The sequence below is a fragment of the Rhipicephalus microplus genome, chromosome 6, assembly GCF_043290135.1.
Source record: "Rhipicephalus microplus isolate Deutch F79 chromosome 6, USDA_Rmic, whole genome shotgun sequence".
NCBI lineage: Eukaryota > Metazoa > Arthropoda > Arachnida > Ixodida > Ixodidae > Rhipicephalus > Rhipicephalus microplus.
The window spans coordinates 118,102,290-118,126,265 of NC_134705.1; the positions used below are offsets into that span (position 1 = coordinate 118,102,290).

The 23,976-nt window shown below is 47.4% G+C and overlaps 1 protein-coding gene across 1 annotated transcript; it reads right to left on the reverse strand.

Moving 5' to 3' along the window:
• Nucleotides 1–661: 661 nt before the first annotated feature.
• LOC142766002 (uncharacterized) lies at nucleotides 662–22,095 on the reverse strand. The gene is made up of 7 exons (XM_075867812.1): nucleotides 22,043–22,095; nucleotides 19,794–19,944; nucleotides 8,926–9,041; nucleotides 7,512–7,623; nucleotides 4,026–4,193; nucleotides 2,946–3,062; nucleotides 662–832 (listed from the first exon to the last, which is right to left on the reverse strand). The coding sequence occupies exons 1-7, from the start codon at nucleotides 22,093–22,095 to the stop codon at nucleotides 662–664; spliced, it is 888 nt and encodes a 295-aa protein (XP_075723927.1).
• Between the last annotated feature and the right edge of the window lie 1,881 nt (nucleotides 22,096–23,976).

Sequence of the window (23,976 nt, forward strand, 5' to 3'; positions counted from 1 at the left end):
AAGTATCTGCAAATGAAAAAAACATTAAAAACATGTGCTGTCAACAACAATGTTTCTCTGTAGAATACTGCCATTAAACAATTTAGCATACATCCTATTTTCTGTTGCGAAAAGTAGAATAGTCTGAGCACTCAATATATTTATTAGGCAAGACTACAAATTTTTGGCACGTCACTGTCTTATTCGTTTCTTTCTCCCCGGGAAAAATGTATACATGGGCGATGGCAGTAGGGAAATTAAAGAATGTTCAATTCACTGAACATTCCACACAACTTGTCTCGAAGGCGGTAATCCACTGATGTTTTTGAAAGCCGGGTCGGGCGTGCCACTTTGTGGTGTCCGACCAGTAATACACATAACCACATCGCTGAAAAACTGCACAAAGACACACACACGCTGCAAGAGGTCTGCAACGTTACTTCATTTTATTAAAACCTATAAATCAGGGAAGTGTTATGCTAAATACAAGCACAATGTGAAGGCGTGGCAATAATGTGCAAAATAATTGTAGAATATTTTGCTTTGGCGGTATAAAAAATACAACAATCAAAGGTGGACACTCTTAACGTTAGGAAATGACGTTCGTTGCGGTGATATTTGTAATAGCACAGCTGACGCCCAGCATCGGTGTTCGAACGGACGTGGCCGCGCATCGAGAGTTTCATACTGTCTGCCAACGCCGGCTAATGTCGTAGTGGAACTTTCTGAATTCTCTGAGGCGCTCAAAAGGACCGTTGGGGCGACACTTCTTGGAGATGTCTGTCAGGTGCACATTGAACAGGAACCACGTGAAGTTGGCCCTCTTTCTGTTTGTAGTCATGACGAACTCGGCCTGAAGGAAAAATATTATTGCAGTATAAGATTTGTTACAACTAAAACTCAGCTTAACTTTATCTCTCGAGCTGGCGATCCCCTGGCAATGAAGGTGTCACGGACAGCTTGAGATGAACTAGTGTACCACCAACAACTTCCGAATTTCAACAATTATCCATATAAATGCGATTACTACGAGGAATAAATATTTTCTTGGAGACAGAATGCGTAACAACGGCAAGAAAGAAACTACGTGAAGCAGCCTTTCAGGCAATAAATGTCGTGCACGTACGCTCGTATCTAAAACATAACGAGGGTACAAGTCATCCCGACATATATTCTTTCAAATCACTTATGCTTGGACATGTCGCCGTCAGAAATAGGTCACAGTCAGAAATAGGCGTTTCATTGAATTCATTGTTCCAACTTTCTGAAACCCAAGCTTATATTTTCGTGCGTGCAGCTACAACTACTCAGTGCCTCATTTCAGCAGCGCTAAGCATTCAGCTAATCAAAATTTCAATAATTTCGGCATGAATTTAGGTTAAACACTACTTGCATGTTTCTCTGCAAGGCTTCAACATTTCACTGGAAAGAATCAGGTACAACCATCCTGGAAGCTGTAACTGCTGAATTCACCATCCACCACGGTGGCCTAGTGGCTATAGTGTTGAACCCCAGGTCACGGGATCGAGTACCGATCATGGCGGAAGTGTTTCCGGGGAGGCGAAAAGGGTTAAGTCCCGTGTACTTGAAATTGTGCACTTGAAAGAACCCCAGGCGGTCGAAATTTCCGGAGCCCTCTAATACAGCGTTTCTCATAATCATATCGTGGTTTCGGGACTATAAACCTTAACAATTATTATTGTGAATGAATACGCACGCTATGCATAGCCCCACAAGCTGCTTAAAAATGCACAATTATTGTTATACGAGCGTAAAAGTATTCCTCGGTATATGACTATATAATAGCTGCCAGAATACAAAAAAAGAAAGCCAAGGCAACGTGCACTCAATATTGAAACATAAAACGTACACATCAAATTATCCAGTATTTAGTGCATATATACGAAATACACAAGTAACGGATACAAATGTTGAAAGCGACTCTTCTTAAGATATCCTTTGTGTCAGAGCAGTGAAAATCTCGTAGTATCTAATGAACTTGATTCGTATGAGCTCTTAGCGGTCGTCTTTGATACCACGCACAAAGTTTGCTAGCTTATACTTGCAGAGCGTGGATGTTATGTGCGTTCCTTCATTCAAAATAGGTATGCCCATTCTAACCTGTTGCATACCAATAGAATCACAGGATAAATCATTTCTTAAAATGCATAGATCGTAGATAAATCAAGGGTGCTCCACTACACAGCTTGCAGGGCTGGTATGAGTGGTACCTCTGGAATGTCGCTGCATCTCTGGAATATCGAGTGTGCGGAATCTTGAGTGGAAGCTTTACACTTAAATTTTGTTTTGTTCTTTTTTCTCTTTCAATATTCTTTTTATTGTGGTTCCTTCTCTATTTCTGGACGTCTTAACGTACGCCCTTTACCGAACACCAGAAGCGTCCTATGAAAATATCCTGAAGCCAACTGCGCCAAATAACCCACATCATCTCCAACAAGATTCGAAACGCCGATAATCTCACGCAGTTTCAGCCCTCTCGGATGAAATCTCTCATCGAGCTTGAGAACGTCGATAGTCTCACGCATCCGTAAGCACATCGGTTACTATTTTTATTCTATTATCTGCTTTGCGTGCCATCACAAAAGATGTAGTGATTAGCGTTTGTTGGTCCCAAAAGAAAAAAAGCGTGGGTATACGAACACAGGTGTATCTTTTTCGATGAGCCTAATGTATTCCACTGTTAATTTCAAGTGCGTTTTGATATATTTCTAAGTTGTATTTAATGCACTTCGACTAACTCATAACGTATCCACACCTTTTCATCTATAAAAAAGTACAGATATGAGGATGTGTCGGAATTATTTTTTAGACGAATAAAATTCTGTCGTAAAGAAATTTCGCAGTGAAAACTGTGATGAATTTATGTTTTTCTAGTTCTATATGATGAATCTATATTTTTCTGCTTCTAGTTTTTATCGCAGAAAAGTATGAGTGAAAATATGTACCTTTTCCCTCATCGTTTCAACGGTGTCATAGGTGTAGAACAGCGTCCTGCGTTGAACATTGGTGACGCTACCGGCGGCCTTTTCAGCTGTCAGAATCTCTTCCTCAGCTTCGCAGGTCTAAGGGCAAGAAATTATAAAAAATAAAGACCCACTTACTAATACAAAGATGTCTGCCTCCCCCGTAATCAGAAGTAGATGAGAGCACGATACAGCTGCCGGCTAGGGAGACAAGTTTGAAGTTATAAGCATTTCTATTGGGGTAGTGATTGCAAATTACACTGCGAAATTTTAAAATAATTCAATGCATTTAGGCGAGCTTTCAACAGACCACACAGCCCCACGCCCGGTTGTGCGCATGTCCGTACGCACGTCATTATTTGCTGTCGCTATGTTAGACAAATCTTGCGTTCGGGCTAGCGTATGTGGCGATGACTTGACGTCACACTGGTATGCCGAAACCAACGTCATGCCATTCTCAAAGCAGGCCGCAACCATCGCTGTGGAACTCGCTCGGGGCGCTCTTTAGAGAGAGACGATGACTAGCATCTTAAAGAAACATCACTATTGGGAAATGACAAGCAAAACTAAAGCGTTCTAGAAGTTTTAGCTGCAATGATATAGTGAATAAACATTTGAAAGAACTCGGAAAGAGTGTTTTATAACCTGTTTGGGTATTCATCAGCGTATTCGCTTTTGTACAACGGGTTGTGGTCAGATTTCGCGCTTGTTAGAGCTCAGATTGTACAAATGTTCTCGGGTTTGTTTGTTTTTTTTTTGCTTTTTTTGTGACTGCACTCGGAATAGCTTAATAAAGCGCGCTATGCTTTGGCTAAAGGTAACTTGAAGGTTGCCCACAACTAAAACTAAAAATGTTTTATTATTAATAAGGGAGAGTGACATACTGGAGGTCTCCATGAAATAAATACTGGAATTCTTCAAGTGTGTTGGTTTATGTGTTCCAATGACACAAAGCGACTTAGGCTAGTATAAGCGCCGCAGTGGAGGGTTCTGAATAATTCTTTCCACCACGCACTCTTTTGATATCCTTTGACACAACACAAGTCATAGAACTCGGCTAACCTGTGAACTGTCGCCGATAATGAAGCCGCTACAGTTCTCGTATACTGCGTCGGCAGGCCGCCGGTGGGGATAAGTCATGTTGTAGATGAGAATGCCCATCTGGAAGGCGAAGGCCAAAACTTGGCTCGGGGGCTTGAAACTGTCATTAGCCATTTGCACCACGTAGTCCTGTACCAGTTGGAGATGAAAAATGCGAGAAAAATGAGAACTTCGTTACAACGTAGTGAACAAACTTTGGGCAATTGCTGTCGTTAACAGGAATTCGGCGAGTTTTGTGAAACTGGTCAGCTTCGTGAGTTTTTTTTTTTCACTCAGTGGGGAACTGAGTTTTTTGCCTGCTTCCACAAATTAGAAATTTCAAGGAACGAAGTGCGCGACCAAAAATACGCAGTTATTACAATGATGATGGATAACTGTGAGCTTAGAGTTGTTTAGAATAATTAAGCTTCCCCTCATAGAGGCAAGGCTGATTCCTATGAAGCTGCACTGGTTCATTCGGGCGCAATACTGATACATGCATGAGCAAACCAAATCGTGTTGCACAGTTTCTATGAATAAAAAGAGCAAGGTCTTCTTGTTCAAGCGAGCAAATTAAAAATAATTATTTTTCATTATCAAGCTTGGGAATCATTCTCATCTGAATTAAATTTTCAAGTCTTTTATGACAGAATGACTGATTAAACGATTGATTGTGCTGATATGGACTACTGTGATTTTTAAATACTAACAGAGGCATGGCGGTTTGCATTGCTCTGTGCGGATTTGATGAGCCATCCACATTATGTAAACGGTCTTGTATATGTGCATTTTTCAAAACACTTTAACGGCATAGTTCTTTGTGAAGTTACTAATTCGGACTATCACCATTCATCCCTCTTTCCTTCCCCTTTCCCTTATCCCCTGTGTAGAGTAGCAGGCTAGAGCGAACTAGCTCAGGCCGACCTCTCTGCCTTCTATAAAATTCTCACTCACACTACTAATTCGGACCATAGGCGGCGCCAAGATATTGATAGCATACCTAAATGATTTTATGTCCGAGCTATATCGCTCCCGAAATTTTCACTGCTGAAGGACTACCGATAGTTATAGTGCGAAAACAGAAGGACGACACAGAGACAAGAAGGTCACGAAAAACACGTGTCCTTCTTGTCTCTGTGTCGTCGTTCTGTTCTCGCGCTATAACTATCGTCATGTCATACCAACTAGCCCAAGCTGCCACACTTCTATGAAGGGCTAACACACAACTAACATTGCGCTTATGGAATTCCGAAACGACAGATGTTGTAGAATGCCTGGTGGCTAGAACACCTTTAGAAGTAGAATTTAACACATCTGGCACCTTGTAAACGTAGCGGTAACATAAATGACACTGAGGTAGAATGCATTCTAGTGTAATTTTTTTTGCAATGAACTGAATAAATTCCCAACAGTGAGCAGCGCCCAGTACGAATTTAATTTCTTGTTTAATAATGGCATTGTGTTGCACCAGGAAAACCAAGAACATTACTTAATTCAGCCAATCAAGCCCTTGGGTGCTCAAAGGTTGCGTTAAAAAACATCAGCAAATATTTTATCATCGTATTACACGATTCTCGGGTGCATTTGTATCAATAACTCTCGAAAGTCGACAACACAGTCACCAAATTTCACGAACATTTGGGACATAATTATGAAATATAAGTGCTAGTAAGGCCAATATATTTGCATTCTTTTTTATCTGTTCACCTAGAAATCGAAGAACTGGAAAGTACCCACTCTTATTAGGTCTTACATTCTTTTAAGCATTTAATATGTTCGTTAGACACGAACACTGCAATACTCTCAGCGTTGCCCTTCTAAGGAGAGTTTTCTGGCTAGTGGCTAATTCCTAACAATACAGGCATCGGCATTCAGGGAGTTACGTTAGGGGATCAATAAACTGATCGTGTTACCTACGCTTCATTAGCCCCTACAACTGGCACTCTAAGCATCTGTTTACACTTGCGGTACTGTGCCCGGTGTATAAACACGTGCTTCGGGACAGGCTGACTCGCGCTCAGCATTTGTGTCTGTTACCTAAATAGAGCTATTGTCCTGCCCTGAGGACTTGCCTTGTAGGTGGTGCCATACTTGGGGTGCATATTAATGCGAAAGCCTTAGATGCTCATCAGACACGAAAACTGACCATCGGCGTTGGCGTCTGGTGGCGTCGCCGTCGACACGAGTGATGTGAAATACCATTACGTGATGCCGTTAACACGTGGCGTCAGCGTGACGTCATCAGGGTGCCAAAGAAAGCTGAAGCTTGTGATCGTGGCATCGTGATGACATGACATGGTGACAACATTGCACGCCACTGTCACTTGGCTAGTAGTGAGCTCATTGTGGAAGCAGTACAAAAAAAAGAAACGAAAAAACAGGGGGGATGCAGAAAGGCAGAGTTAAATCTTGCGGTTGGGCTGGTTGATAACTCATCATATTGTAAGTAGATTTAGTGATATACAGGAATCCCAAAAAACGCTCTCACATTCGCACTCGCTTCCACTGAAGAATAACACGCAGCACACAGCACTGAAGTGCTGTCGGTGGTGTGTGTGTCCAAGCGAGTGTGAATGTGTGAATGTTTCGAGGGATTCCTAAGTTGCGTTTAACCTGGAAGCATTTCAAAACCACCTTATGGGCAGTATGCTTTCGGTGAGGGGCGAGGTGGGAACAGTACTTTGAGTGAGGAGGAAAAGTAGATAGCTTTCGCAACGATTTGCCTTAGCGCAATGCATAAGAGACCCTGTGAGTTGTATATGCGCGCTCCAAATAAAGTGTTCTGAGTGAACAGCAAGAATGCTTCGTTTAAAGTGTTATGTATCACAACAGTCAATATTGCTTAGCTGTCACAGCTGGTTAACCTTTGTATCCGCAGCTATATGTATATCCTCTTACGCACGCAAGGTGGGCGTTTACCCACCAAATGAAAATAGGATAAATGCGCATGTCTTTAGCAGCCTAAAGTATTTCTCTCTGTAAAATATTCTTCTCTAAATACAGCTAGTTACACCTCAATTACTGTTATCGATGATGGCCTGTAGAGATACTTTCATTTAACACGGCTGCCTTTAGTTCTTCGAGAGAGCAGCCAAAGCTGCTGGTGAATATTTTGATGCAGTTGCACCGAGCGAAATACACAATGCGCCAAGGAGAAATTGAAGAGGCCAAGAATGTCCTCGTGAAATTCCAGTAAAATTTCAGTAAAACAACGTTGGACGTCCTTTCACCAAAATAGACTGTTAGTTTGTCCACATAGTTATTCTGTTCTCTTTGTTTGTAGGCCTTCCTGCGTTTCGCTCAGCGCCACTTCATTCAAATGTTGCACTAGATTGCCCAAGTTCAAGCTTCGCTGAATTGAAGACGTCACGCCAATTGGCCAAGTAATATGTGGCTATGTCAAGGTTTTGTCCAAAACTTATTTCTCTTTAGCGTGAAAGAGTCCATTATGTGACAGCCCACACTCACGAATCTAGGCGGGTAGTCGCTGATGCTCCTGAATGTCGTCGGTGGCAGAGCGATGCACGCACTGGCGCTGGGCACGCTCAGCACGCAGGTGATGACAACGATGATGTCCTTCCTGAATGCAAATGAGGATCACACAATAGACCAAAAAGATGGCTTCACACGTTGCTTTAACAAGAACTTGTTCTACAAGGGGCCTGAGCTATGAGTTATGGAGGTTAGTTAGCCCCCTGCTTATTTCTCTTGCGGAGGGCCGTGGTATATAAGGACGAGCGAAGAAAGTTAAGCCAGTGGGTAGAAAAATTACTTACCAAGGCAATGCGTATACCAGACACAATAATGCGAGGTACGGTCTCAATGAGACAGCTACTTAACTGCAGCTGAATGGAAAATAAATTACGTGACCGATGTATCTGTAGGGAAAAGACAGCTACGAAGAGACTCGTTCGACGGGTGCGTTCCGAAGAAAATATCATGATTAATTAAGGACCCATAGCGCTACTTTTCTGCATTTCGGAAACTCCTAATGCTCGAGATTTCAGTGCATGAGCATCATAGAGTAATGTGGAATATTGTATGAATAATTAAAATAAAATATTTCTTGAACAATGTACAATGCAGCTCTCCAGCTCATTAAATCCAAATTAATTTAGGAATCGAAATAGTAGGACAAACAAAACACATAGTTCTTTTAAGACGGCACAGTCAGCGTAGCTCTTCAAGTTATTCCGCGGTGTTACAGTCCCAGAAATTTCTTATAAGTACTCTTATATCTAATTTTTTGATGACGATTGTTTCAGAATATCTAACCTGCCATCATGTTCAGTGCCTAACCCTGATGTTAACATTTCGCTACGAACACATCTGCATTTTGGAGGTGTGATAGTAGTGGCATGTCATGTTCATCTCATAACTCGGACATGCTATTCCGGTTCATTCATTGTGTTACGACTATGGAAAGAGTACGTCTTTGAAATTCAGTTCTTCTATTTAATCATCCATGCAGTTGTTCATTCACCTGTTGGTTCATCCGTGCTGTGACTTTTTCTGCAATGGTGCCTTATTAAAATAAGCAGGGAACCATTAACACCACTGTTGAGGAATTGGGTATATAAATTGATCAGCTAATGGCGCCCGTGAAATAGAACTACGTAGTGAATTGTAGTTGCGAGGAGCGAAAGGCACAAAAAAGTACAATACAATAGGACAGGATAGAGGGTCGCCAACTTTCAACTGAGTTGAAAGTTTCAACAGGTGAGTTGAGACTTGAGAATTTCAACTTAGAACAGCTAAAAGTTTGCGCATGTGCCACCTGTCCTGTTCTCCTGTTTTCTGACATCTCAATACCTTCCCGCTCAGCGCAACATTAAAATTCCGTACATCAACTAGCCCGAATTCAAGCTTTGCTAGAACTTACGCATTCGACGCGAGGATCAGAACCTGCAGCCTGTTCCAGGAGATCTTTTTGTTGTAGAAGAAGAAGCCGATTCCATAAATAATTCGTGACGTCGGTGCCTTCAGACTCGTTATTCTCTGGTGAATAAAAATGGATACAAAAAAATAGTTATTCGAAAGTAGGACAGAACGATGGGTCGAATGGTGCATATTCATCGGGGCTAACAGCGCGAGAAACACAGACAACCACAAGATGTCAACATTGCCGTGTCAACCTCTCGCCTTCGTTTTTGTTTTGTTGTTTCAATGGTTGAGTTTCTTCCGTCTCAAGTCACACAATGACGCACAACAGTAGAAGCCGAAAAACGAAACATTTCTTTGCACGCGTGATCTTCAACGCTTTAGTGAAAACTGAGGCATGTCTTGCGGCAATGACATAAATCTCTCTAGCCAACATTGTGATATCTATTTTATAGCATACTTTTCCTAAATTTATCGAGCTGCTCACAGCTTGGTCGCTCAGCATGCAAGGCAAGGCGGGTAAACTTTTGCTTTGCAAACTGAAAATTCACTCGTCATCCGCCGTAGTGGAATAGTGGATACGGTGCTTGGCTGTTGACCATGCAGAAGATCGCGGAATCGATCCCGACCACGGTGATCACATTTCGGTGGAGGCGAAATAGCATAAACCCATGTACTGTGCGATACGTCAGTGCACGTTAAATAATAACAGATGGCCAAAAACTTCCGGAGCCCTCCACTACGATGTCTCATAATCATGTCGTGGTTCGGGATGATGATGATGAAAAACATTTATTATAAAAGAGAGAAGTACGGGGCCAAAGCATGACCCCGCTACATGGTCGGCGTCCTTAGTCCGGGACACCGCATGACGAGGCCCCTACTCGCGCCAGTCTCACCAGAGCCCGTTGAGACTATAGTGTTGAGCAGTTGAGGAGGGCAGTCTCCCATGCCTCTCGTGAAGAGGTAGGGGGAAGGGGGTAGGTGGGGATTTTTCGGACATGCCCATACCATGTGGAAGATATCACACGTCTCCCCACAGTGTGGGCACCGCCCATCTGTGTTCGCATCGAAATGTTTCAGGATTGCAGGACATAGTAGAGTACCTGTCTGCAGGCGCCTTAGAGTTCGCTCTTCCGCCTGACTCAGCCCCTTTGCAGGAGCCGGGTAAAGGCGGTGAGTGTCGCGATAATAGGTCAGAATTTCTTTGAACCGCAGCAGCGGTGTATTGGCCTCCGAGTTATAAGAGCCAAGGTGAGGAGCCCGGTGGGTAAGCGCTCGGGCGGCCGCGTCAGCGGCCTCATTACCTGGTAAGCCCTGATGGCCAGGAGCCCATACGATGCGTTTCGGGGCTGGATCAGCGAGAGCCCGTTTTAGAATTTGGCTGGCTAGGGGGGATATCTCTCCTACCAAGTAATGAGCACACGCTATCCGGGAGTCCGTGATGATAACTTTCGAGTTGGGGTCCACACCAGCAAGCGCTATCGCGACTTCCTCAGCGCGCTCTGGATTTTGTGCTCGGAACGAGAGCCCATTGACATGCTTTTCCCGGTGAACTACAGAGGCCGTGTAAAATCCCGTGGGAGAAGACCCTGCTATATCTACGTAGAATACACCAGGTCGGGAGCCGTGTTGCCTCTCAAGCGTCCGAGCCCGCGCCTGTCTTCTGCTTTCGTGCGTGTGCTTATCCATGTTACTGGGGAGTGGAGCGACCGAGAGCTTATGCCGCCACAGTTCCGGAATACGCTACGCCTCCTCTGCAGTGCAAGTGTGCTGTATATGTAAGCGGTTTAGCAGGCGGCGCCCGGGAGCCGTCTGCACGAGCCGCGTATATTGATTCATAAGGTGGGCCTCCCGCAACTCCTGGTAGGAGTTGAGCACACCTAACGCCCTCAGTTTGGCGTTGGAAGTGGCCACCGGGAGATCCAAAGCTCGTTTAGTAGCCTTACGAATGATGGCATCTATTCTTTCGTCTTCTTGCTTCTTAATGCGAAGGTATGGTACGGCGTAGAGGATCCGGCTAGTCACGAAGGCATGGGCGAGCCGAAGCGTGTCCCTGCCCCACAGACCACCCCGCTTGTTGGAAACGCGGTGGATCATGCGCCCTACCTGTTCGCCTATTCTCTTGAGTTTCGCTATAGTGGAGTCCGGTCTGAGTCTGTTGTGAATGAACAGGCCCAGAATCCGGAGCTCCTCCACCTCTCTGATGGGAACCCCAGACAGGGAGATGTGTATGGCTGACTTATCTCTTGGCTTCGCTCTAACGTGCAGAAGCTCTGATTTGTTTGGAGCACATTGGAGTCCACAATCGTTGGCATACGCCTCGACTATGGATGCGGCCTGCTGAAGGCGTTCCTGCATTTCACCAAGGCTCCCTTCAGTGGTCCAGATTGTAATATCGTCGGCATATACTGCGTGTTGTGTGCCCTCCACCCTGGCCAATTCGCTTGGAAGGCGCATCATAGCAATGTTGAAAAGGAGCGGTGATAACACTGCTCCCTGTGGGGTACACCGTGTTCCCATCATGGTTCGGGACGAGCAACCTGTGATATTCAAATTTACTCGACAATGCGTTACAAATAAGAGCGGAGATCTGAGGCGGAATAATGCTAAAACCAGATAATTTCGCTGCCCGGAACTTTGTTTTTGCTCTTGAACTGAACTTGAAAACTTTGTTTTTCGCATTTTTACATGATATAGAACTTTTCCCAAGCAACCTTTCATGGAGCCCCATAGTCTACTACTGTGAGGCACACGACCACCGCATTACTTATTGTAATTCGCACATCGCTGACGTCGGCACGAACCCTCGTTAGTGGCTTTCTGTGGAAATGTGACAGATACAGGCGACACCTGGAAACGTGAACTGTTCGAAAGGGGACGCTGTCAAGATTTTAAATCTAAAGCCCTCGGGACCATCAGGCTCGAACCAACAGGCTCAAAGGCATAGACATTCCTAAAATTAACTAAGAGAGACTCTGGCGCTGTGATCGTTGAGCGACTATAGGAATGATGAGTAGTACATGGACTTGCTTAGTCTTCGAACTTGCGGTTGGAGAATCGCACGTGTGGCTTCGTTTATTGCTGTTTTTCGCTTTTGTTTCGAAGAAAAGAACATACCCTTTTAAACCTCATGAACCGATTTGAAACGGTAAGCCTGAAACAATAAGGCGGTGAAGCGCAACCGCAAAACAATTGCCTATTTTTGTTTCTTGAGAAAGCAGCTCCAACCCACATGAACACACACACACACAGCCAGAAATACGAAGATTAGACAAATCCCTGTACTACCCGTCATTCCCATGCTCCTTGAATCGCCGTGCGTTGCAGCTCCCGTGGGCACTAACGTCAGATGTTACTCTAGTGTATATTTAGGAAACTCTATGCTCAAAGGACGATGAAGTGAAACGATGAATTGTTTTAGAAAGATAAAGTACACTCTGAGCACTCTACTGCCTTTAATCAGCATATGGTAATTATTAAAGGCAAAGATCAATGTTGAAGTTTCATTTTTAAATTTGGCACTGAAATCTCCGCACGTGATATCAATTATATTAAAATGTATTTTTCGTATTTTCGTGACATTGGCTATGTGAAATTTTACGAGACATCGTATAGTAGATCTATAGCACCCTTAGATTACAACATACTTTATTTTTATCAATTAGGAGCTACGTAGGATCTCGTAGATGCCAGAAAAATCTTCTACGACAAAATGTATAGTGTGCGAAACTCAAAGTGGTGTGTCCACCCACATTTTCTTTTCGCGGCCTTCCTCGCTAACGAAGTGTCTTCTCACGGTAAGAGTGGCACTTTCGGGATTGCGGAACTAAAATTTGTAAATTCGTAAAATATCGCTGTTCTCTCTACTGTGCCTGTAAAAATCGTAGTACTTAAAGCTCATTTTCGCATTTTCCAGAATATTATTGCAAACCCAAACATATAAAAATAAGAATAATGAGTGCGCTATTCTCTTCCGGCTTTCCGTATCTTTGCGACGTGATTCACGAAGCCAGCAGTCTGCGTGACGTCACAATGAGTATCGATTCCTGCATATCAATCCGCCACGTTGGATCAGTGGTTAGGCTGCCCGGCTGATAAGCCGAAGGTCACGGGTTATATCTTGGCCAATGTGGTCGCATTGCGATGGAGGGAGGCTTAATGGTAGAGGCCAATGTAGTGTGCATAGCAAGTGCACATTAAAGATCACGAGATGGTCCGGAACTCTCTATTCCGGAACTCTCTATTACGGCGTCTCTCATCATCACATCATTGGTTTGGGGACGTAAAACTTCATTTTTAATATTAGTATTATCAAAAGAGAGGAGAAGAAGAAGAAGCCGAAGTGTGCGAACGCTTCCACTACGGCTCCTGCTTTTTTCAACGTTTTTGCGACGCCACTTTGTGATTTCAACGTCATATTAGTGCAACGACTTCCAGAAGACACAGGGACTCTGCCGACACAATTTGGGCGCAGTGAGGGCTTGCTTCTTGCATTTTATTTCGCCTCCGCTATCGTCGCTCGCCCACCGACAGCTAGCCCTGACGAGTGTCTTCTTTGCTCTAACGTGGCACGTGCTTGCTCGCGCGCCCCGTAGCCGCACTGTCTCGCTGAGCGATGGAGTACCAAGTGACAGGGGAAGACATTGACCCTGGAGAAATCACGCCAGACCAAGGCTGGCAGACCGCCTCGTGTCGCCGAGCAAAAAATGAAGGCTCCAAACGTGTGCCGTCATATAGCGCTTTGAAACGCAACGAGCACAAGCCCCGCAACAGAGAAAATGTGAAGAACAAGATTATTCGAGCAAGCCGAATGCCTCATCTACCAAAGAACGACATCCGCATTATCATTAGGCCCAGAGGGGTTCTTAACATCGCTAGGGTTGGCCCAACGACAATCGCTGAAGTCATTTCGACTTCGGCAGGTATCAGCCCATCGGAACAGCAAGCAGACACGCTCTGCCCCAACATTAAACAGAATATTTTAGTAGCAAGCACGCCGAAGAAAGAAAATGCTAATCTCTACGTGCGCGTTAAAGAAATCCGCATCGCTGACAAGACCTATGAAGTTAGTGCCTACGAAGCGGCACCACATTCTACATGCAAAGATGTCATTCGAGGGATTCCCGTGCAAGACGGTTCGGCGGACATTGACGCGAAGATTGTCAACGACCGAAATCCACTAGCTTTGGCTGCCAAGCGCATCGGAAGTACCACTGCAGTGATCGTGGCCTTCGATGGACATCGTGTGTCCGATTTTGTGCGATACGGATCGGTGCTACTTCAATGCACACTATACCGTAGACAGATAGATATTTGCTACACCTGTGGTCGGCTAGGCCATCGAGCGGACGTGTGCCCGAACTCTGGAGACGTTATCTGCAGAGGCTGCAGCGTGCCGAAACCCGAAAAAGAACACCGCTGCACACCAACATGCAAGCTTTGCGGAGGAACCCACCTCACTGCCGACAGGGAATGTAAAGAACGCTACCACATTCCATACGTGGTGCGCCGACGACGATGGGAGCGAGCACACTCGACGCGACACAACAGTTACGATGCAATGAACGAGTTCAACGCAACCGCTGACGACGACCAGGCCTCGAAGCTTTCTACAGATGGTCGATCCGATGGCAGCCGATCCCGGTCCCGATCCCGGAGTCGTCCCAGGAACCGCACCATGCGTGTATCGAGGTCCCGGAGCCACCCTCGGACCCACTCCCGCAGCGCGCGAAGTGGGACCCCAACCAGATCTATATGGCGAGGCTACTCCAGGTCTCGTTCTGCTTCACGTCACAGTTCCCGTTCAGGTTCCCGGCCCGGGTCACGCTCCGGCTCCCACTCTGGTTCCGGGCCTCACCCCAGTCTCACCGGGGTCTCGCGTCAACGATCGCCTAGCCCATCGGCACCACCATCGCTAAGCAACGCCAGCAAGAATAAGCGGCGGCCTCTCACTTGGGCGGACGCCGTCCGGAGAAAAGGAAACAATACATCACAGGTAGGGTCGGGTTCACTCCCAGAGCATGATATACACAACACCTCTGAGATAGCGATCTTAAAGCACGAAAATGCGATGATGAAAGAAACAATACGCAAACTCAGTGTCGCAATTGCCGAACTAAAAACTGACAGACACGCACGCGCTGCTATGCCCACAACCGACAACGACGACAATGCAGTCACTCCGTTGCAGCCGCAACCCGTAGGCGCTGGTAACCCCGATGGCGAGAGCGCACCCAAGAAACGCGTGGTCGCCCACGACCAGCCAGCTTTAAAGACAGAGTTAGACGAGATTAAGGGCACGCTACCAGCGATTAAGGAAAGCCTTCGCTTTCTTGGCGAAAGCATGGCTCTCGTGCAGTCTACTCTCGCGGTACACGGTAATCGTTTGGGCCAAGTGGAGCAATATCTTGATCACGTCGTCGCCCCTGCCGTTGCCGCGGATAAGCCGCTGTCGCGACGTACAGCCGTGCCCAGTCCACCGCATCATGCGGCCCTTATGCACCCGCCGAGTGCTCAGGCCAACTCCTAAATGCTCAAGATGGCCAGGCCAATTGACGAGTTGCGAATCTGGCAATGGAACTGCAGGAGCTTCACCCACAAGAAAGCTTTCCTGCAGCAATACCTCCGTAGCCACGAAGCCAAACCTCACATCATGCTATTACAAGAGACTGTAGTACCAACCGCCACGTTTTCCGGATACCAGTGGTTGCCCGGCCCCTCGGGAAGACGCGGTTTCGCCACCCTGGTCGCTAACAAGATTACCTGCACAGCGCACAGCCTCAATGTACCCGAAATTGAGCACGTTATGGTCAAAATTCTCCCTGGCAACATATCACAACAAAGCGTATACATGCTCAATGTATACAGTAGTCCCAGCCACCATAGACAAAGATTCACACGCTTGTTCCAGAAAGCCGTCCGTCTCGTGGGGCCTAACCCGCTAGTGATTGCAGGCGATTTTAACGCTGCGCACAGCGCCTGGGGCTACACGTACGATACACCGAAAGGTAATGAGCTTTGGAGAAGTGCGAATGACATGGGCCTTATTCTCATTACGGACAAGGCCTTCCCCACTCGCACTGGTACGTCCACGCAAAGAGATACTACGCCGGATCTATGCTTCGTCAAGAATATCTCCGACGCCCGCTGGTCCAACCTCGTGGTAGATCTTGGTAGTGACCACTTTATATTGGCTGTACACCTCCCCACAGTAAGCAGGAAAACCAAGTCGTACACGTGGGTCGACTGGGACCTCCTTCGTAAGGCCCGCGCAGAACGACCTCCTCCCGATACCCCACCGAGTCTCGAGACGTGGACGGCCCAGCTCAAAGCTGATGTAAACAAGGCAACGAAAACTATCAGCACAGACCTTCCAACCGAAAGGATGGACAGTCGTCTCGCCCACCTACTAGAGGCCAAATAGTCTCTGTTGGCCCGGTGGAAGGGCCAGCGCCTTAATCGGAGGTTACGCAAACGCATATCTCAGCTGAACAAGACCATGATGGATCACTGCCGCATCCTTTCAAAACAGCAGTGGGACGAAATTTGCAATTCGATTGATGGTCAGGTTCGAAATGGCACAACGTGGAACTTACTCAAACACCTCCTCAATGAAACCAACACCCGCACAAATCAGGGTCATTCGATTGTGAAGATACTTCATCAGGCTAAACGAACAGTGTCACCGGAAGATGTTGTCAAAAACCTCGTGGAAAAATATCTCCCGCTCCCCACGGGCCCTGTGACCCCTCACCCTGATTACTCTGGCAGCGACAACACTAACTTAGACGCCGACTTCTCTATTGAAGATGTGCGCCGAGCTCTCCATGAGCTCAATAGCCGCTCAGCCCCTGGCCCCGATGGCATCGCTAACAAGCTCCTACGCAACCTGGACAATTCTTCTGTCACTTACCTCACTGACACTATCAAAGAGATATGGAAAAAGGGTGAGATACCCGATGCTTGGAAACTAGCTCACACGGTTCTCATACCAAAACCGGGAAAGGCGCCGAGCCTAGATAACCTACGCCCCATATCTCTCACGTCGTGCGCGGGCAAAGTGGCTGAGCACGTCGTCCTCAACAGGGTTGGTCGATACCTTGAAGATAACGACTACATCCCGCACCACATGATTGGCTTCCGACCAGGGTAATCCACTCAAGACGCCATGTTACTCATAAAGCATCAAATTCTAGATGACGGAAACACTCGGGACACTCGTGCAATACTCGGTCTCGATTTACAAAAGGCTTTCGATACAATAACGCACTCGTCAATCTCGAAAGCGATCGCAGCCCTCGGCCTAGGTCATCGATTTTACTACTTTATCCGCTCTTTTTTCACTCGACGCAGAGCCGTCCTCCGCGTAGGAGACCTAGTGTCGGAAGAAGTGGAGCTCGGACAGCGGGGCACTCCTCAGGGATCCGTTCTCTCACCCACGCTCTTCAACCTCGTGATGATCGGGCTTTCGGAACGACTTTCAAAAATAGACGGGCTAAATCACACTATCTATGCGGATGATGTAACTATATGGTGCTCCACAGGGTCGGATGGCTTCATTGAGTCCGCCCTGCAAGAGGCTATCGACATCACCGAGTCTTACCTCAACCACACCGGTCTCAGGTGCTCACCTGCGAAGTCGGAGCTGTTGATATATTTGCCCAAACGCCGGGGTGCCAAGCCCAAAGGGTGGAAACCTCCGGTGGAACGCAATATCACCCTCCACACCAGAGATGGTCGTACTATACCCAGGGTAGACACCATCAAGGTTCTCGGCATGATCATCGGTTCCCGCGGAACCAACACTTAAACAGTACACAAGCTGAGGAGTAAGACAGAGAATGCCATACGACTCGTACGTAGAGTAGCCAACAGGCACCATGGCCTCAAAGAAGACAACCTGCTGCGTCTCGTACGCGCGTTTGTTTTGTGCCATTTTACCTACGTTGCCGCTATACACAAGTGGATACGTGCTGAGCGCGATCAACTCAATGCGCTTATTGGTGGTCAAACGAGCCCTTGGCCTCCCTATCACCACTCCAACGTACAAACTCCTCGAGCTTGGCGTACATAACACGCTAGAAGAGATCGTCGAAGCTCAGGAACGTGTGCAATTGACCCGACTCACTACCACCAAGGCGGGCCGCCATATTCTGCGCGAGCTCGGCTTCTTCTCCTCGAGGGCTAGGGACCCCCCAGAGTTGACTCTGATTCCCCGTGAAATCCGCGACCTTATCACGATCGCTCCTATACCACGAAATGTACACCCCGAATACAACAGAGGCAGGCGCCTTGCGCGGGCGACCGCCATTCTCAAACGCATAGACATGGAAGCGGACAACGTCTCGTTCGTGGACGCCGCTGCCTATCGCAACAACCAAGCCTTCGCCGCGGTCGCGGTATCACCCGCGCAGCACACTCTTAACTCAGCCACAATCCTCACCCGAAACCCCGAAGTAGCGGAGCAAGTAGCTATGCTCGACAGCGAACGGGAATTCATCTACAGCGACTCCAGGCCGGCCATCAAAGCCTTCGAACGCGGAGTCATCTCCGACCAGGCGTTACGCATCCTGCGCAATGCGGACCCAAGTGCCCTGAAGCACCACACTGTCATCTGGTTCCCCGCCCATCTCGGCCAGGTGCCGGGTGCCCTATCCAACCTCAACGAGATCGCCCATGATGCAGCGCGCGCACTTACCGACCGCGCTGCCACAGGGCAACCTCATCTTGCTGGGTTGGATACCAATCGGGATGCACCAATCACGTACAATGAAATTACAAAGCACTTTTACTTGGAACGCCGCATTTTTCCACCCCCACATCCGAAACTTAACCGACCGCAGGCATTAACCCTACGCCTATTACAGACACACACGTACCCAAACCTTGCCACGCTTCACATTTATTATCCCGATGCATACCCCAGCGACACATGCCCATCATGTGGACACACAGCGACACTCGAACACATGCTCTGGGAGTGTAGAACAACTCCTCCCGACTCTACCTCAAGCAAGTGGGAGAGGTCCCTCAGGAGCTCACTTCTCGCCGACCAGCAATGGGCTGTCCAGCAGGCCCACGAAGCGGCCGCCAGGTACTCCCTGTCGGTCCCTACGTGGGAGACGCCCGCTACGCGCTAAGCGCGTCCTAAAGGACTGAAATAATTTTTTTTCATTCCATTCCATATTATCAAAAGGTTCGTATACGAGAGTATACAGTTGTTAATTGCCGTGCAGTCGCACTGTCTCTTCTCGCATGGCTATCGTTCATGTTCAGCTCGTTTTACCTCGTTTCGGGCATTTTTTTACTGTGAGAACAGAGATAACAGGGTATTGCCGAAAGCCTTATCCTGATAGGCTGAACACATGGTGCTGGCATTGTGCGCATGGTTTATGTAGAAATGCATAGCCAGAAGAAGCTAGTGCTGGTGTAAAACCGAGAAAGAAGACACTCTCTTTTCTTCAAACTCGGAGTGGCATCGGGTCTTCATAACCAATACTCTGTAACACGCCATGTCATATATTTCCTGGTTCCTCATTTGGCGTTGCCTCTGCCACCGTCGAACGAGAAGGGTTGATCTGCCGATAACAAACTGTCTAGCAATAAATCTCGAGCGATGCAATGACCAGCGTTAACATGAAAAGGAATCAACAGATATCAAACTGTGCCAATAGTGTTATGTTTGTACTCAAAACAATTTATCCATTTCTAGGTTTTTTATTTCAAAATACCATAAAACATTTATGCTGTGCTTTTTAATTCAGCGTCTGTATTTGATCCTCTTAATTGCTTTCTCTTAATAACTATTATTAAGTACTTCGAGGTAAAGAGGCAGCCGTCAAATTAGTGCTGTTAAATGTGCCTTACATCGAGGGCAGGCTCCACGTAGAGGGACGCCTCCAGGACTCTGTTGTCGTAGTCGTACATGTTGAGGATGCCTAAATGCACGACGTTCTGCCGCCGTAAAAGGGCGAGCTCCTCTGATATGTCACTCGTGAACTGCGAGGCCTTGACAAAGCTGCGAAGAGATACAAGGAACCCTTGTAAAACCACTGCAAATCACCACGCATACGTGCGGCATGCAATAGCGTGTTTTTGTTTTGTACCCACAGCCATACTTTTCCCCAGTTCTGGGTTGTCATCGTCCAAGCTCTAGCATCGCTTCTTTCATTTGCATCAGTGCTAGTGCAAACGTGTGGGGGAAAGGGGGTTTTTAATTAAAAAAAATTGAACCCCGTAACTGTCTCTCAGGGGGAGGACACCTCAACAGTAGCTCACGAGGGGTGTGGGTGAGGAGGAAATAAAAGGATAGGATTAAAAGGTATAGAGATAGAAAGAGAGTAAGGGGAGAGCGGGACGCAGGGCCAGCGACAGAGGGAAGTAATGAGAAGATAGGAAAGATGGACACGGTCGCAGGAGTCTGAGGACGGGGCACCACTCGGCGAGAGCTCTTGTCGGAGTCAGGAGATGGCGTAGGGTGAGCTCAGTCGGCCAGAGCTGCGCTGTCGTCGGAGATTGCGAGGGCACAATCAGTGGGCACGAAATCCAGAGAGCAAGTATAAACGTGCGCTCCTCCACGGTATAGCCGTCAGTCTGCCTTAGTTTGAGGCAGTGGTTGTGATGCGATGGGTAGCGCTGCTTGAGTCACACGTGCGTCTGAGGGCTTTCCCACGGAGGTGCGATAGACGTGTTTTCCTCTCGAATATTGCACGTCTGTCACATTTCTTCCTTCGTGCTCCTTCTTCGTAGCTTGAAGCAATACTGCCACCACCTCACAGTGCTCTTACAGTCAGCACCTGCAGTAGCATCGCAGTGATGCTTTTCCAATGGTTGCCCGCATAACGCCACGAACGGCGACACGCTACCTCAGATCATCGCATCTCCTTCAGAGCCAACGTGACCGCCTACATAGTGAACACAAAGAATGCAAGACGCCCCCGCCCCCCCGCTCCCTCCCCAACGAATCTGTGCGCAGCTTTAACAACAAATTAGTTCATATGATTTCCGTCGCGAGGCGCCAACGTTGGGTGGCCCCATCCGCAAGGCAAACGTGGAGGCTAAGCGATATGCGAGAGCAGGAAAAGGCTAAAGGAGAGGGTGGTGAAAGGCTGGATTGGGCGCATCTGGCTGGCATTGAAAAAATAGTAGAGGGCTGGCTCTACCAACACAAGCTGCTTTAATAGACCCTTTTCATAAATACGCCACCTGACGGTGAGCTTTTCGTCAGTTTCGCGTCGCAAAGGAGCATGGGATAACTAGCGCCATCATGAGGGCATGAAAAGTGAGCCGTCAAATGCGTGAGTGTTGTGATGTTTGTGTTGGCGGATAGTTCTCCGTATTATCCACTGCAATCGCACCGCTTTCTAGCTTGAACGAGCTCTTAGCACTCTCCGGTAAGCTTTCTGAGCAGCTTCCGCTGCACAATGAGCAATATTTTGCACCCTTCAACGGGTTTGACGACCAGTTTGGCTTGTTATGACTGGCAATGCATGGATCCGGCCTGCAAGACTCTCTTATCGGCGTGCCCTGCCGACGCGGTCCGCATCCTGCAGGAACGTAAGAGGTGTCTGTGTTGGTTGGTTGCGAAACTTTATTGAGGTCCTGCAAAGCGCGCGTCAGCGCGCAGCGGGTGACTCTCACGTCAGGACCGTTAGGCCAAGCCTATCGGCTGCTCCGCAGGCCTGCTGGACGGCCCAACGTTGGTTGGCCAGGAGGGAGCTGCGTAGGGCCGCCTTCCCACCTGACCGATGTAGTGTTGGGGTTAGTGTACATTGCCTTGCACTCCAAAAGCATGTGCGCCAGCGTGGATACATCCCCACATGCGGGGCAAGCGTCATTGGGAAACACGTCAGGATAAATAGCGTGAAGGGATCTCAGGTTAGGGTACTGTGTGTGCTGCAAGAAACGCGCATCAGTGTCGCTGGGACACGCAGCCTGCGTCGTCTGCTGCGGTACCCTCTCAGTGGCGGCAGACTGTAGCTCGCGTCCGCGGCATTTGGGATGCCCTTTTTTGAAAAAGGTCTATACTTTCACAGGTCGATTGGAGGGGGGGGGGGGCGTTTGCGCGCTCTGTTTTCTCAGAGCAACTCGCTCCGTCATGATTCGCTTACACTAACTTTCCCGCAAAGCTGCAGATTCGCATGGAAGCAGAACGAGCGGCGTACGCCATCTCCGTTGTTGTGCAAGCAACCTTAGTCGCACTTGGCAGCCAAGGCCAAGGTTGCCATGGAAACGCAGAAAACGCAAGCAGAAGTGCTATGCAAGATTCCCCGGGCTTCTCGAGCACATGACTTCGCTTCCTTCTCGCACTACGGTGGTCATAACACGAAGACCATGCGGAGTGCACGATAACGGCGTTGATAGAAACGGCTATGCAAGAACGAGCGTGGCGTCGAAAACTCATTGGGCATTTTCAGAGTTTATGAAAGAAACACCGCGTGCGAGCACGTCATCGCCGTCACTCAGTCAACACTTCAACAGCGCAGCCACGTCAGCGTGACGTTCGTGCCTCCCACAAGCGTGTTCCAGGGTGTTTGTCCTCTTTCGGAGAGCTTCTTTTATTCCACCTGCAGCATAAAAATTTCCACTCTAGAAGGCAGCAGAGGTGCACACGCAGCACTGTCGTGAAGCTCATTTCACTTCTAATAAACATAGCTGACAACTACACGGGCAGGTTGTCAACAGGAGCACTTGTATCATGGTGGTTGGAGGTCGGGATTCAGTGCCTCTATATATGGAGTGGCTACTAGTGAAGGGTTGTGCAGCGCGAGCAGTCGGTTTTTTCGCTCAAGAAACTCGCTAGCAGACTCTGCCTGCGTCGGAGCTTCGAGGTGAGAGAGGGGATGGGGACGCGCATGCGAAGTGATGGTGTAAACGCCGCTGAGAGGAATGCCTAGAGGAGAGGGGCAAGCGAGCGTACGTAAGCAGACGCTCTCCGCATCTGCATTGCGAGGTGAGAGGAAAGAGTGTAGGAGAGGAAAGAAGTTGCGCATGCGTAGAGAGAGTGCGGACGCCGACGCCGCGGTACATACACCCGAGCAAGAGATGCTCCGCACGTAGAAGTGGTTAATGAGTGAACTGAGGTACAAACTCTAGATACTGAAAAGGCCCCGGAATTCAACTTGCGACTGTCATGGTACCGGTATGATTGTAGAGCGTTTTAGGCAGCGGACGCTAAGCAGCATCTATGCATGTAAAGTAACGTATTCAGCTCGCACTACTTCTACAAGCCATATGAGCAATACAGCAGCTTGTGATCACCTTGCTTCTTTCAGCTTTTTAGGTTTGTCGCCTATTATGTCTGCTTGGTATGCTTAAAAATGAAGACTGCAACAGCTCACCTTTACTTCACTTAGATGATTTGGGTTAATTATGACTTAATTTAGACAGAATAGTGTTTCTAATTATTAGCTAATTAGGTCCTAGTTATGGTTTGTCAAACACTATCTCTCAAGAGGTAGGTATATATAACAGTGGCATATTACCAGTACTTACCTACGGAGCATGAACGTGGAGGCTTAGAAATGGGGTTCAAATAAAATTCCGGAAAACTGAGTGAGCAATCCAATGGAAAATGATTAGTCAATCTTGAGATACAGCAATAATGCAGAGTAGGTCAAGGAACAAATGGAGATTAAGGATATTACATCGATTCTCCTATCTAGGAATCGGTATAACACGAAAGTGAAACGTGTATTCACAGATATAGTTGAGCGCTTATTGTGAGTGGTTTTAGCAACAGCAACAAATTGCAAAGTGACGTGATGAACAGCAAGCAGCTCAAAGCTTTCAGCGCACATGTCAAGCAGAAAGCACGCAGGAAATGAGCGAACACAGGATGAGTGCGGACTAACTATTGTCACAGCTTGACACCTAAAGGGGCCCCGCAACTCTTTTACAGCCTGGCCAAAAATGCTGCAGATCAGTAGTAGATGCTCCCGAGAACATGCGAGCCAAATGTAATAGCACAGCACATGGCCTGGAATTCACAATAAAATATCAATATCGGCTAAAAATTGCTTTATCTTCCCTCAACAAATTACGAATGGCG